The sequence below is a fragment of the Calidris pugnax genome, unplaced genomic scaffold (genome assembly GCF_001431845.1).
Source record: "Calidris pugnax isolate Ruff unplaced genomic scaffold, ASM143184v1 scaffold69, whole genome shotgun sequence".
Classification (NCBI taxonomy): domain Eukaryota; kingdom Metazoa; phylum Chordata; class Aves; order Charadriiformes; family Scolopacidae; genus Calidris; species Calidris pugnax.
In genome coordinates, this window is record NW_015090859.1 from 769,040 (window position 1) to 784,704 (window position 15,665).

At 42.9% G+C, this 15,665-nt stretch overlaps 1 protein-coding gene across 1 annotated transcript in view; it reads left to right on the top strand.

The window, feature by feature from the left end:
- The window catches only part of GAS6 (growth arrest specific 6), a 40,670-nt gene that overhangs the window by 18,207 nt on the left and 6,798 nt on the right, over positions 1 to 15,665 (top strand). The window contains exons 4-10 of the mRNA XM_014944080.1: positions 2,798 to 2,920; positions 3,825 to 3,944; positions 5,804 to 5,929; positions 7,083 to 7,204; positions 7,961 to 8,079; positions 8,471 to 8,660; positions 13,930 to 14,094. Coding sequence (XP_014799566.1) covers positions 2,798 to 2,920; positions 3,825 to 3,944; positions 5,804 to 5,929; positions 7,083 to 7,204; positions 7,961 to 8,079; positions 8,471 to 8,660; positions 13,930 to 14,094 — 965 coding nt within the window. The remainder of the gene's footprint in view (positions 1 to 2,797; positions 2,921 to 3,824; positions 3,945 to 5,803; positions 5,930 to 7,082; positions 7,205 to 7,960; positions 8,080 to 8,470; positions 8,661 to 13,929; positions 14,095 to 15,665) is intronic.

Here is a 15,665-nt window from a genome sequence, read left to right on the forward strand (position 1 = left end):
ATTCCTAGATGGGATCCCTTAACTGTGATTCCCATCACAGTCAGGGGAGAGTTAATACTCTGCAGTCCATGGTTTTAAAGGGATTCCACTGACCAAACTGTGTCTGCTCTGGGGAGAACAGAATCACTCTAGGGACTCAGTTTGTTGTACTGACTAGATCTCCACTGGCTGCAATGAGAATTTAAGACAAATGCTTTGCAGATAGATGCTTGCCTTACACATAGATAGATACCTGCACTTTTGTCTGCAGATCTGGATTCTCTTCTAAAAGAGATACTATAGGTCAGCTAGGAATTAGGGACTTGGTTCTGTAAGAGTTTGGAAAACTGTACGGGATTTTTTTGGAAAAAACTTGCATGTAGCCTTAAAAAACACAATAGGATTTTTGTTAGGTCCTGTCTGCTTTTTAATAGTGAGTGTCGTAATCTTCAGAATCTACCATTTTTCCAACCTATTTTTAATTCGCACTGTTTTGTGAATATCAAAAAAATAAATTCACAGTACAGAGTAATGAACTGGAAGCAGCAGTCAGTGTACTTAGCTAAAGTTTTGTTTCCATACTGACTTCAAAAATGGAGCTGGTAGTTCTGTTCTCTGTCTGCATTTATGACCCATATATGTGCTATCAGACACAGCTCCAAGCACACAAATAGGTCATGCCCCTCCTTACTTGTAATACCTTTTTCTAAAACCTGTCATGTAAATGAATGGAAACAAAAGCTCCATTTTGTCTTGCAATGGTTTAAATCAGGAGCACCTTCTTCGAAGTTAGCAGAATTACACAACTGTGAAGCCACCAGGAGAGTATAAAGCTGTGTCTCATGTTTTCAGACTCTCATGGTAAGAGTAGCAAACTATTGGCACAGCGTTGACGCAACAGTAATGTCTGTGGTTGTTCCTGCCATGTCTCATGTGTTGTGATAGGGTGGTATTCTGCTGGGCAGTGTTATTTCCAACCGGCTTTGCAAGGCACATCAAAATCCAGTTTGAAGAAAAGAACCAGAAACTTGAGGATACACCAGATAAGTCATGCGTTGCCCCGTTGACTTGTTTTGTTTATCATCAAGTAACTCTGAAAACAATGCCATGTCTGGGAGGCTTAGTTTGTGCTGCTTCAAGAAAACAGACTTGGCTTACTCTACCTGAACCATCCTGTTTACTGTATACAAATTCTGGCCTGCCTAGGAAAAGAAGCACGCTGATCAGAGCTTCTCTGTCGTGGCTCATCTCTGCCTTAACCTGGCCTCTCCTTCCCCGACTCCTCCACCTCCAGTGGTGTGTTCACTAGGCAGTGATTTATCAGGAGGCATTCTGGCAGCTGGATGTTCAGGCAGCCCATGTAGCTGTGTCTTCTTTTGTGTGGCCTGGCTTCTACCTCGGCTGTGGCTTTGCCCCACTTCTGCACAGCCTGAGTGGTGAGTGAGAAAGATAATTAGGCCTTGTTTGCAGTGAGTGGATGGTTATTTCTGTGAGGCTTTTAGGATTGTGTACTTGGTGCTTTTCCTGTAGAGTTTTCCCAGGCACTAGCTTCTGAGACTCAAGGCAAAATACTGAAAATCAGAGGTTCTGTGGCCAAGTCACACTCTGTTCCTTATCTGCCCTCTGGCTCTCTCCTCCCTTGTCCACGATGGAGCACCTTGCTAAGGCTCAGGACAAATGCTTATCTTCTCAGTTAGAGGCTGAAGCTGTGCTGGTTATAGAGGAGAAAAGTGAGACACTGCCTGGAACCAATATGTTTTGGCTGTATTTTGAGAGAGGTGAATGAAATCACAACTTGACATGGAAATTCTGTCAGTTGTGGAGATTTGTGATCCTTTATGACCTTTTACAGAACTCCTTTCTTTGCTTTGTTTATTTTGTCCTGCTTGATTCAGCCCACTATATTTAATGACAGCCATTGCCAATCATCTGCTGATTTCTGGCATCTGTTAATCCTCTTCAGAACAACAGTGGAATCTTTATTATAAGCATATGCATAGTGGACAGGTATGTTTGTCATAGTTTTTGAACTTGTACTAGATGGTCCTTATGTCCAAAGCTCCATTAAACACCTTCTGGACAAAGGAGTGGTGAAAACGTCTATATTGTACAATGCGATAAATGTAAAGAAATATGCAATTAATACTCCATGGTAATCTCAATAAACTGCAACACTGTGTGCATCTAACTTCAGTCTCCAAGTAGTTCAGTTGGCCCCATAGGAACATTGTGCTGTCTGTAAACTGGATTAGTGGTTGGCTATTGTTATGCTGTTAACACATTGGCATTTCTTTTTTATTTTTATTCTACATAATACAAAAGCCTAAATTGGACAGCTTTGACCAAAATTTCAGATATAAACGCTTGCTAGCAACAAATCTATCAGACCTGGTAAGATCCTCAATTGATCTACCCAAAGTAATTGAAAAGAGTACCCATTCTCCCTTGAGTACTTTAGTTGCTGCCTGCTTTCTGTTTTCTCCAAAACTAGGGAGAGTGTAATTAACTTTCTTTAAAATGAGCTACTTGGAGTTGTTTCTTTCAGGACGTGCCCTTCAGATACGGGGGTGGTAGCTCACTCCCTTTTGTAATGAGATGAATTCCACTGCATGTGCTCTGCAAAATTCCAGGCACAGCTTGTTTGGCATGTGAGCACTAAGAATTAGCTTCCAGTTTTGCCAGGTGTGAGCGTTTCTGATAGTGATTCTCCATTACTGTTTAAGCTTCTTGACTTCTAATGAGAGTGAAACACCTGGTTGTCAGTGACTTCAGTGTATTGTTATGTTTTGTTTTGTTTTTTGTTCCTTACCTAAATCAGATTTACCAAACCAGTGCTCTCCTGATCCTTGTCACAAAGAAGGGACCGTCAAATGTGAAGATCTCAAGGGGGACTTCTATTGTGAATGCAAGCATGGCTGGCAGGGGAAAACGTGCGAAAAAGGTAATTGGGTTTCCTTATATTTTATACCTGTAAGAAAGGTGTACTGGGTTTTGCTGTATCCTCAAATGGGCACTGGTACTGTGCTGCCCAATTCAAAAGTCACAGAACTGAACCTGACTTACACCCCACTCATGATTTTACCCTTCTGTGAAACAGGTAACTCTTTCACATCAACATTTTTTATATGACTTTGTTGGTTCTCAGCTTGCTCTTGGCAAGGTAATCTAAGAAGTTATGCTCCAACTGATCGGCCTGAAGCATATCCCCTTTTTTTCTTATAAAATGCTGTGAATTATGCTGTTCTACCCAACAGCTAACTCTAGAGTCCCAGATACAAACTGGACATAATGACCAGGTAGGGCACATCGAGGGTAAAATCCAGGCTCTACTGAATTTAGTAGGCTTGTGAGACTAACTTCAACAGAGCACTGTTTATCTCACTGTGCTCAGTATCTGTGAACTTAAAACTTTTTGTGTTCTCATGAGTTCTTTAGTAGTAAGGATATATCATTCTTGGTTTTTTTTAAGTTTTAATTAAAAGTTACTGGTCACAGTATAATCTTAAAAGTTAGTTATGATATAAAATACGGTAATTATAATTAGTTTGCTTCTGCAAACAAACTTCCACCACAGTGACTGAAGAGAATTTTCTGCATTCTCAGAGCTGTGAGGGAGATACTCAGTTACAGTTCCTTCTCTGTCTTTTTTTTTTTTTTTAATTTAATGAACTTGGACTACTGTACTTGAAGTGTTTGAATGAAATCTTTGTACTTTCTGTAATCATTGTGTCGCAGCTGTAATAGAGTCTTGTTTGGTCTTTCTCCTTCCCAAATCCTACCCACTCTCACCCTCCAGATTATTTACGGAGGTGAAAAGCTGACTTTAACGCTTTCTTTTGATGCAGATATTGATGAGTGCAGAGTGGAGAATGGTGGCTGTAACCAGCTCTGCCTCAACAAGCTAGGCAGCTACCGTTGCTCCTGCTACAGCGGTTTCACTCTTAAAGACAGCAAAACATGTGAAGGTAAGCTTTGCTGGGCCTCTCAGTTTGCTTCAGCAAATGCTTAGTGACTTGTGACTGTATTTCAGAGAGCTGGGTGACACTAAGCATCCCACATCTACTCCCTAGCCCAGCAGAGATGTGCTGGTTGCTCTGCTGGGGTTGTGCTGGGTGCTCCAGCCAGCACTACATGCCTGGGCTTGTCAGCAATCACACCGTGTTGCTCTCCAACATCATCACACAGGCTGTGATTCACAGAGGATTTGTGGCTTGGATTGTGCTAAATTAGTTTAGCTGATCAGTCCTGATATCCTGACGTTGAGAGGAGGACGGGCTGGCCAGATGCATTGTTATGATTCTTTCCAGGCTCCCGGTGTCTTAGGATGTCAGCCGTTTGTTTTCCTTTTGTGTGTTTCTTATTTTAATTTATTTTTGCAAATTTGGATATGTGCAGCAGCTAATGAGCTCAGATAGATATGGATGGATAAGTTCACTGCAAGTGAATATTAATAGCTGTAGAAAGGCCTTAGTGAAGGTTGGCAACTGTTTTATATAGCAGCTGAGAACAGAAAGTAAGGATCTGGAGTATCTGATTGAAACTGTGGAATGAATTTACATAACCAAAACTTAAGCAACTGAGATTTTAAAAGTGTTAAGAAACTGCGTGCTGAGACACAGACTCATTAATGATCATGGGTGGCCGTTAAAGTTATGTCTGTCTCATGAAAAACCAGGCAAGTGTGTGTATATGCCTCTTACAGATGGATGTGACAACATAGCTCTAAACAGTTTGCATACCCGATCTGAACAACATATTAATGCTGCCGGCAAAAAAGACAAAGAGCAGAATTTTATTTCTGTGTCACTTCCACTGTTTAAAGTGATGACTATGTAGATTACACGGTATCCCTTTCTAATGGGAGCAGCCGCTTAGAAGAGCCAACTTCCCTTTTGAATGGTGCCTTTCCTCCGGTGCCGGTTGGCACGGACAGGCGGACGGTGAGTGGGCTCACAGTTCCATTTGTTTTCCTATGTATGTGTATTTGTATACTACCCTAGTGCTGTCTGCTAGAGCACTGAGAATGTAACATATAAGCACAGGCCAGTTCACTCATACGTGGGAAAATCACAAGGTGTAACATGTAGTTGTAGTTTTAACACGTAGTTGTAGTTTTAACACATACAAAAAAGCAAAAGTAAATATTAAACTCTCAGTATAATGCAAACGTTTTGTCAACACCAGGGTTTTGCTGGGTATTAGTTACCATGTTAGAAAAACATTTGGTTGTTTTTATGGACCTCCAGTTGCAGTCTGTTGCCTGCCTTCGTGGTGAAACCCCACACCATCTCTCAGGCACGACTTGGTCTTTGTGACAAATTGGGCTGCTTCAATTCCCCTTTACCGCTACAGATCAGCAGGTTTAGATCTTAGTTCTGTGAATGCATGAAAAAAGGTAGTTTGCCTGTCTGAGGAAAGAGAACAGAAAACTGTGATGCTCCACAGGCTACGTGTTCCTTCAGTTTCAGTAAAAATCATACTGCTTTTCCTCATGGCTGCTTTTTAACCCAGTTTCAGCCCCAGAGTGGAGTGGGATTTTTTTTGGTTTTGTGGGAGCTATTTTGTTTTACAGTACTTCTCCTGGCTCACTTTGAATTGTTTTTTCCAATAGTGGTTAATGGCTTCAAGAAAGAAACAACAACTGGTTTTGAAAGCCTGAAGTCACTTCTTATAGCTGACTCTAAAGTTAGATTCTAAAAGATACTGGTTTTTCAGTTACCAAAAATAATAGAGGGATCATTCAACCCTGAGCCCACTCCAGTGTGCGAACAGTGAAGTGATTATACTCATCTGAAGTAATATTGTTTAATTGCTTGTTTTGCAGACATAGATGAATGCACAGCATCAACAGACATCTGTGGAGAAGCTCACTGTAAAAATTTAATAAGCTCATACGAGTGTGTTTGTGATGCAGGCTACAAGTACGACAACGTGAGAAAGACATGTCAGGGTAAGCTCATGAAATAACATCATGTTAGCGTTTATTACATGATTTAAAGCTATAAAAACCCAGAAGTTTAATTTCAGGCTTCAGTAAAAGCTTTTTTTTTTATTATTAAATCTTGCTTACACACTGGACTTCTGTTCCCTTTCCCTAGTTGTGAGTGAGTTTGCCATTTGTTGTCATCTTTGAGCTCATCTAGTTTGCAGTCATCTTCGATGACTTGAATGAAGCTGTACGAGCCAGAGTCCTGAGATTTCTTGAATTTATTACAGGATCTGGTGGGAGCTCGGAAGCATCTGTGCGTGTTGCTGTCTCTCTTTGTGGGACAAGAAAACTTTCAGAGCAGTAGCTGTTGTTCTTTCAAAACCTGTCTTGTGGTATTATTCTGAACTAGGAGCTTAATATGCATTGGAACCATGCACAGTTCTGCTGGCTACACTGCCTGCAAGCTTTCTCAACGGAGTAAGTTTTGAAAGTATTCCAAAACTAGCATTGTTCTCTGCCTTTTGTCTAAGTTAAAGTAATGACTTGTATCACACGCCAACCAGCCCTGCTGGGCTCTTAAGTGTTTATCTCTGCCTGAAGAGATCCCTGTGGGCTGTCACAATTTGTTTTCCTCCATTTGTTTGCAAAGCGGATAAAAACAAGCCAAAGAAACAAAACAAAACAAAAACCAAAAAGAAAATGAATGAGAAACTCAGCTTTTACTTGTCTGTTGAGGATCCAGCTGCTGAGTAGCAATGAAGCAAGCAGTCCCTGAGTTGAAGCTGAGTTGAAGGAGCAGGAGGCAGTCAGCAGAGGCGTAGCAGAAGGGGCCTGAAGGGAGGAAGTCTTGTCTAGAAGTTCAAGGCCAGGGCTCTGAACCAGCAGACAAGGAGTTGAGCTCTGCTTTCAGCCTTCCCACTGACTCGCTGTGTATCTTTGGGCAGCTGGAATCTGTCTGTGAAAACAGATTTGTGCAGATGCTAATTCTAACTCTTCCCTCCTGTAAAGATGTGTCCCAGGGTAAGTACTGGCTGCAGAGCGTTTGGACGTGCTCAAATGAAAGGTGCTACAAAACAGCACTGATAACGTTTTTTTTCCCCCAGATGATTCATGTTTAAGCAAACTCAGTTGTTGTTTTCTCCTCTTTTTTTTTTTTTTTGCTGGTTTTGTCTAGATATAAATGAATGTGAAGAAAAGCTCTGTGAACAGACCTGTGTCAACTCGCCAGGGAGTTATACCTGTCACTGCGATGGCAGAGGGGGAGTGAAACTTTCCCGGGACATGAATACATGTGAGGTATGTTAGTCCTTGTTGCCATAACTGCTGAAGAGACCTTTATTTTACACTGCAGTTGAGAATAACTGATGAAGCTCTGGACCAAAGCCATTTCAGCTCAGTGACCAGCAGGAGGAAGTCATACTGGCAAGGCCATGAGAGCTGGGGACAGTAGCTCTGCTGAAAAGAAGGGTCTCGGTAGTCTTTTTGGGAGGACGTTCATCCGGAGTGTCTGTTCTCATGCTCCTCCTGTCCCCATTCCAATAAGAGCATGCCAGTGATAGCCCTGCCAGCCCTCTGTTTGGCTGTGAGTTACCTCTGGCTGCACAAGCTTTTCTGAGTTAGATCCTGCTGCACGGGTCTCAGGACATGTGGTGTAAGTTATGGACCAGCACTTGCAGCTTTCATCCTCCAGGCATTGGAGGTGGATGGGCTTCAGGCGGACGGGCTGCTGGTTGCAGAAACCAACCAGCAGCAAGTTCTTAGGACATCTTTTGCTGCGAGCACGACATTGCAGCAGAAAACCTTATGCTGTACCTTATGAGTATAATTTCATTTTGCAACAGGAAAACATTCCTCCAAGGTGGATAGGAGGGAGGAGGGAAGGAAAGAGGAAATGTTCTCAGTACCAGAACAAGTGTATTTTGAGAGTATAAACATTAAAGTACCGTAGCCTGCTCTATGTGTAACAACTACATGAGAAAAGGAGGCGTACTCGCTGGTTCTCTTTCTGCTGCGAGAGGAGAATAAGCACTCAAAAGCGTGTTTTGGTTGTAGAACATAATACCATGTGTGCCTTTTGCTGTTGGAAAAAGTATTAAGTCCCTGTACCTGGGGAGGATGTTCAGCGGCATTCCTGTTATCAGACTGCGCTTCAAAAGGAAACAACTGACGAGGTGAGGACAATTTAGAGTTGGATGCGTTGTCCGGCCTTAATGCATGCAATGGAATTAAGTCATTACAGTAACAATTATTTCTATGATCATCCTTATTTGTTTGGATTATGGAGTCCTGTAAGGCGAAACATTATCCAAACCAGTAATAGAGAAAGACAGCCTTGACCGCATCACTCCTAAGATAATTACTGAAGTCCAATAATGTATTCTTTATTCATGGTGGTGTTTTAAAATCCGTCTTTCCAGCTTAAGTCTTTTAGGAGTGCATTAAAAGCTAGTATGTATTAACAGAGCTTTATAACTGCTAGAATTGATGCTATCTGTATGGAAAGTACTCTGTGGTTTTTGAACTCTGCATAACTAATTTATTTCTTGGCACCTGTGCGGTCAGACTTGTGGCTGAGTTCGACTTTAGAACCTTTGATCCTGAAGGTATCCTTTTCTTTGCTGGAGGCCATCAAGACAGCACATGGGTAGTCTTGGCTTTGCGCAAAGGACGGCTAGAGCTGCAGCTGAAATACAACGGGATTGGCCGCGTGACCAGCAGCGGACCCCTCATCAACCACGGCATGTGGCAAACGGTGAGTCCAGACCACTGCTGGGATCTTACCCTCTCTTGGCTTGCTCCTGGTGGGCTCTGTCAAGTGCAGCTAGGCTTTCTGTATTCTTTGCATCTTCGAGAAGACGCTTTTCCAACCTATCCATTCAATGCACTCCAGTACATGATACATCTTAAGGTGAGAACAGAGTATTTTTCCTAAGAAATTGAATTATACTTTATAACCCTTGTAAACTAGGCTGGGTCACTAATTTGTACAACGCCAGCCTGACCAGAGCAGACACGGTAGCTCTGAGATGCAGCAGTGCTAATATGACTTCGTGTTAGTATGAGAAGATGCCTTCTGGGTGAGGGTTGGAAGGGAGTAAGAGGCAAGAAACTCAGTAGCTGTTCTCTTAAGGAAGTTCTCCAGGGTTGTTTGTTTGCTGTGTGGTGTGTGTGGTTGTTTTTGTTTACTCATCCATTTGTTTGTTTGTTTAGTCACAGGGTTCATTGTCTGAGCCCTTGACAAATCTGTGATGCTACAGTAGCCTTTTTTAAGCTCCTCAGACTTCTTTATATAAAAAATAGTCCATTTCCCTTGTTGGAAGTCTATTGGAAACTAAGTGGACCTCTGCTTAAAGATATTGGAGTCTATTGGAAACTAAGTGGACCTCTGCTTACTAATAATCTTACAAGATGATGCACTGCATCTTGGAGCTTGTAAGGATTGATGTTCTTGACACTCAGTCAGAACATCTCCTGGTGGTTCAGGAAGCATCATGGGTGTTACTACTTGTGACAGAATCAGGAAAAGCATTCTGTAGTATGTTCTACACTAAATCAGCAATTCATATATGCATCTTCTCATTTATGCCTTTTCCCCCCCTTTCATTTTGTCTTACTTAAATAAATCTTTTGACTTTTAAGTCAATGTGTCTCTTGGGGAGTGGGTGGGAAGTTCTCAGCTAACTCTGCTGGTAACTGTGGATAATTTTCTGGTTTAAATTTTTTCATATAAAAAAATTCAGAATTACTCATTAAAGGAAAAATCAAGGTGAGAAATATTTTGGGTTTAATGAATAAATAAAGAAGTCCTTGAGTGCATTCACTGTCAACTATTGACATTTGGTAATTTTCTGAGCAGATGAGGTGATGTTTAATTCAGTTCCTTTACTGTCACTGAAACAATTCTAGATTCCAAATGGAGAGCTGTAGAGGTTCAGCAAAGCTGTAGATAAAATGTATGGCATGCGGTATCTTTACAGATAGGAATAACCTCAAGCCAGTTCTTACTAAATTTGATGTAAGATTTGTTCTGCTGATTTGTAATATGCCAATAAATATGCTTGACTAACCTGATCTCCTTCTGTGACAACGTGACCTGCTTAGTTGATGAGGGAAAGCCTGTGGATGTTGTCTACCTAGACTTTAGTAAAGCCTTTGACACCACTTCCCACAGCATTCTCCTGGAGAAACTGCTTACGGCTTGGATGGGTGTACTCTTTCCTGGTAAAAAACTGGCTGTATGGCTGGGCCCAGAAAGTGGTGGTGAATGGAGTTAACTCCAGGTGCCATCATAACCAACAAATTGTCTGGTTGGGTTGCTGCAGCAACGAGCTCTTTGTGCATTCTTTTTGCACGTTGTATAAATCCCCTGAAGACTCTTCCCCAGGGCATTTTGGGACAAGGCAGGCAGAGCTGTGCGTGCTGTGACAGCAGCAGCCCTGGGCAGTGCAGGTGGACAGGAGCCATACCAAAGTGGGGGCAGAGGTGTCCCTGCAGCCAACAGTGCTGCCCTGAGCATGGGCTGAGCAGGGCTTGGCAGCTACCAGAGACATAGAACGGCATGAGAAGGGCAGAGAGCATCACAGTGCTGGCACAGAAGTGCTTGTGTGGAGCAGGTCGATGGCCATAGGTCTGGTGACTGTCTCCCAAAGTGAAACTGTTAATGCCATGCCTGATACTGGCCAAAGGCAGAAGGATTTACCCCCAGATGAATGGCAGCAGGAGGAAGGAGCCCTTAGTCTCTTGACTTCGTGGTTGACTCACCTCTGAGACTTGGGATGCTGCTTGTGCTGCTGGGGTGCTGGTCATTTCTCCTTTCTCTGCTCTGTTTTCTTATCCCTCACCTCCACCCTGTAGGTACTTTGGTCTCTTCTGCCTAGCATCCAGGGCCACCCCTGTCTCTAAATGCCATTTAATCTGCATGTTGGAGCCATAAAACTATAAATCTGCTCCCCACCCTCATTTCTCCTTTTTCCTCTGTCTGGCATGGTTTTTAATTTGGGTAATCCTGTTGAGGAGGAGTTATTCCTTTTTACTTTTCTCCTTTTACAAAACATGTTGCCACACATTTCACTTGAAGGATGGACTTGTGTGTACTTTTCAACCCATCTTGTGTGAAGCACAACCCCAACAACCTTTGGAGCAGTTGGGGAACTTGATTCTGGAGTTCAGTATACACAGGATCAAGCTCTTAGTTTTGCTTAGACCTACAACAGTGGAGTTTGGAACTTGAGAGGTTGTGAGAAACTAGTACTTTTGCTATTTTACTTTCAGCAGATGAAAAAACAATGGCTATTTAAAAGCAAAACATGAGAAAAAGCACCAGCAGTGTATGACTTACGGTCTCTTGCGCAAAAGCTGCATACTTTTATGGTAATAGGAAGGCATTTTCACAACTCGGGGCCAGTATTTCCACCTAGGTATTTTCTCTGATCTCTCCTAATCTATTTTTAAGTGATCATTCCCAGCATTGAAAACACAAACAAGGAAAAACTTCTAATGTAGTTATTTGTGTGTAATCCAGCTTGATGAAGTGGCGTGTATGAACTGATGATAGTAGCGAGCGCACTCGCCTTCTGTTTGTTTTGCATTTCCAAAAAAAAAAAAAGTCATCATTTTGTCGTGTTTTCAACGTTTAGTTTAGTACTGCTCTGAGGACAGCATGGTTAGCAAAAATAATAACCTACCTGCACTGTTAAATGTCAGAACTGGAGGTTAAGCAATCGCAAGCAGATGTGTCTTTGGCTTTAACCCTGCGGCTACCTGTACTCTCGTCCCTTTTCAGGGCTGTCTACTGTGCTATGGGTGATCCAGGGCAGGAATTCAGACACAAAGCTGACCGACTTTATGGCTAGACCATATGGGAACCCTTAGCTACGAGAACTGCCCGCCTGATGGTCCCTGAGCACACTGTGGCAGGCAGCAGCTGGTTGCAAGGAGGGAATTAGGGCAGTCTGCTAACTACGGAAATGCTTCCCCTTTTGGCTCGTAGGTGACGGTGGTGCACCAGCAATTAAGCTTTGAATATAAAGAACCGCAGCTGAAACTGCCAGAGGGCAGCGTGAAGTAGGCAGAATGTAATTTCCTAAACTGGAATTTTGCTAAGAGCTTCCACGGGGATTAACTCCTTCTCCTGTGGAAGTTTCCACTGGTTTGGGTTTGTTTATAGTGATGATCAGAAGCAGCTAGGAACTCAGACTAGTTTTTAAAATGTCTATGTTATTACTTTCCATGCAACCTGGCAAAATTTTAGAATTCCCTGAATTTTGGTGGCCTTACCAGTTGCAGAATTTCTTCACAGAGGACATCTCTGTACAGGCATTGCTGGAGCCGGCCTTTCCCCATTGTTGTTTGCTCCATGGCTGCCCACAATCTGTGCTAGGAGCAGGGAGAGCAACTGTGCCAGCTCCTTATGGCACTCTGCACCCCGGTGCATTAGGGCTGCGGTGACAATGACACCAAGCTGAGGTGTCCAAGTGAGTTTTTAGCTAGATGGCCAGGGTTGCTAAGCCAGTTGGGCTGTGGCTGCCAGGACCTGTGGGCTAATGATCCCACCCACTGAGTGGACTTTACAGCCTGCCAATGCCCAAAAAAGCCTGTTTGAGACTGGTGTGTGTGTCTCCATGGAATGCAGTCAGGAGGTGTAGATGCCACTTTAAACAAGAAAGCTTCAGACAAGTAAATTTGTGTCCTGCAGGATACAGCATGGAGCAACACACCAGGTGTAAACAGTGTTCTAGCAATATAAGCCAGACTGTTCTGGAATCCACAGGAGAAGCAGCTTGATAGTCTGTGAATAATCTTTTCAACTATCAAATTCACTTAATCTTCATTACTAAAGACTGCAATCCAAAGGGAGTGTCCAGGCATAAACCTGCTCAACCCTGTTGTCCTTTATATTACAGCCACAGAGCGAGGGCTCAGCGTGGCTGATGGAGACAAATTTGGGGCAGGTAATTTTGAAATCCAAAAGGAAAGATGCTCATGACCTGGGCTACTAGCAGGAAGAGGGAAGAACAGGTATAAACAGCTGCTGAAATAGGTATTTGGTTCTGTACATCAGCTCACTGATGATGACGTCTGGGTGTCCCAGGGAATAGAGTTTACATGGGTGAAGAGTGGGTAGGTGGCAAGGGAGTCATGGCATGGGAAGGAGTGCTGTGTTGAAGATACTGAAATAGAGGAGATACACTCCTTTCTTCTCTGCAGGAAGAAAGGGGTTGTCTTCTGCTACGGCCACAGAACACCCGCATTGGTAGCAGGACCCAGGTCCCAAGGTGCAGAATCCATGCTGCTCTTCAGCAGCCTGCTGTGCGTCAGCTTCGTGCTTTGCCTCCTCCTCTCCCTCTGCAGAGCTGAGCTTTATAGTGCTTCTCTGTGCAGCCTGGTCATAGTTAAAATTATGACTTTTTTTTAAAATTTCAGCGGAGATAGAGTCTTCCTAGAAGTATCTCTTTGGAGACATGGAGGTGAAACTTGCAGAGACTTTTGAGAGTAAAATTATTGCCTATTATACATTTTTATTGCCCTCTCAAACGTGACATCTTCTGTTGGCCTTTTTTCAGGGGTCAGTATTCAAAGACTAGACTTAGTGCAACTGGAAGGCTTCTGCATTTATTTTTCACTCATCCAACAACATACATCTTCTGATCTGTCTTTCCAGTTTTTCCTTTCACATGCAGTTGCAATAGGAAGTTTCTCATTAATAACTTGTTAATGCGTTTACATTTTGCATAGAGCAACCTACAAATGTCATGTAGTTAATCCACCTGTATTTTTGTGTAGGTGTTTTGAAGTAGCTGGGCTGTCTTTGCCACTAGGGCAACCCCAGGTTGCTTTCTAGAGTAAAGATTTACCTGTCAAGGCGGAATGGAACTTAAAAGGTGGACAAAGAGGCTTGGGGACACAAAAAATTCCTCCACCTTGGGGATTTCACTAGTGGTGTCTGTCCTTTAGTTGAGGCTGCAGATACTAAGTTATTTTTATCCTGACTTCTTACTCTATTTGCAATTCTACTTTTTCAGATCTCTGTTGAAGAACTTGAAAGAAGTTTGATTATAAAGGTCAACAGGGATGCAGTTATGAAAATAGCTGTCTCGGGGGATCTCTTTACTCTAGAAAAAGGACTGTATCAGCTGAATTTGACAGTAGGAGGCATTCCATTCAAAACGAAGAACCTTATTCTACCGGTAAGTATAGCATTATCGCTCATGTTGTTTTGCATGCCTGAAGGGCTTGATTTCGTCTTCTCTTGGGGTGATGTAGGTCCTTCCTGAGAGCAGTTCAGCCTGCCCTGAAACAGGTGGAATTAACACCTTCTGGATACAGCTTTCTCTCCACTGACTGTAGAGGGAGCCTAAGGCAGTAGCAAAGGTGAGACTCCTGATTTTTTGATTGATAAGTTTGGGTGAGGTTGTATCCCACCCTTGGCCTGCAGAATTAGGACACAGCAGAACTGGAGCACGTGACAAAATTAAGAGTGGTCATGCTGGCTTGGAGTGGCCCCGGGGGGTCAGTGGGCAGAGACACCACTGTATGAGGGTACCATTGTACCCACTGGGTCTGGAAACAGCTCTGGGGACAATTCCTGTGTTGTGATCGAAATTTGTGCTTCACATATATTATAATCATAAAATTGTCTAGCTTGGACGGGACCTTTAAGATCATCTAGTCCAACCATCAACCTGACTCCAATAAAAACCATCACTAAACAATGTCTCTAAGCACTATGTCTACCTGTATCATGGTTTTGCTTCTTGCGTTTGCTGTTTCAGTTTAGTAAAACCAAAGAAAAACTGAAGCTTATTTTTCTATATTTCCTCCTAATTCAAGTAGATAGGGCATATGAATAAAATGTTAGGCACTGTTTGTGTGAGATTGAAAGATCGCTGTGTTTCTGGAATAGCTGCTGCCTCAGGCTGTTTTGAATGTCCACCACACACAGAGTTGGCACCTTGAGACCCAAATTGGCATCTCTTTATTTCTAAATGAGGTGACAAGTTTGCGGCTCTGTGACTGGGAGTGCAACAGTTGAGGAAGGCTCCTGTTCCTCTCAAGAAGTCATTCAGGGCCACTGCTTGTCTGAAACATTAAGCTCGGGGTGTGGTCTGAATATAGGATTGAGAGCCAAAAACTCCTGAGGTTTTTATCCTGGCTGAGACACTTAATTCTCTCTCTCCTTCAATTAATTGGGGGTAAAGGTGCTGATTTAGACGCTTTGCAAGGAGCCTTCTCTCTTACATGTCATCTTTTATTGCTGAGAGTTGGTACAGGATGATATAACTAGAAGGTGGAAGGAACAAGGTGTGTACAAAGTGGTGTGCCCAGCTTGTGGCTCAGGCACCCCTCCCTTAAACCAGAACCTGAGAATTTATACCAGGATCAGGTCCAACATCTTGTGTGTCATGAAATCTGCTGTCAATGACAAAGAGGATTGGGTTTTTTAACTACAAGTTAGCCTCCAGCCTTCGCAATGCAGAATCACAGGAGTTACAAAGCTTCGGCTACAGAGCTTTAGAAGTGAATTGTACTAATCGTGGGCAGCATGTAGGAGCGGCGAACAGAATCAATAAAATCAAATCAGCACCTGCATTAGCTACTGCCCTTCTGTCCTGTGGAAACAAGCTGAGCTAAGAGGAGCTTCCTGGGGAATACTGACCACTTACTTGCTTGGGGTTGCGGGACTGGGGTTGCCACCAATTGGTTTGCATGGGCATAACATGTCAAAATGATTTCTCCTGTTCAGTATCGTAACATAATT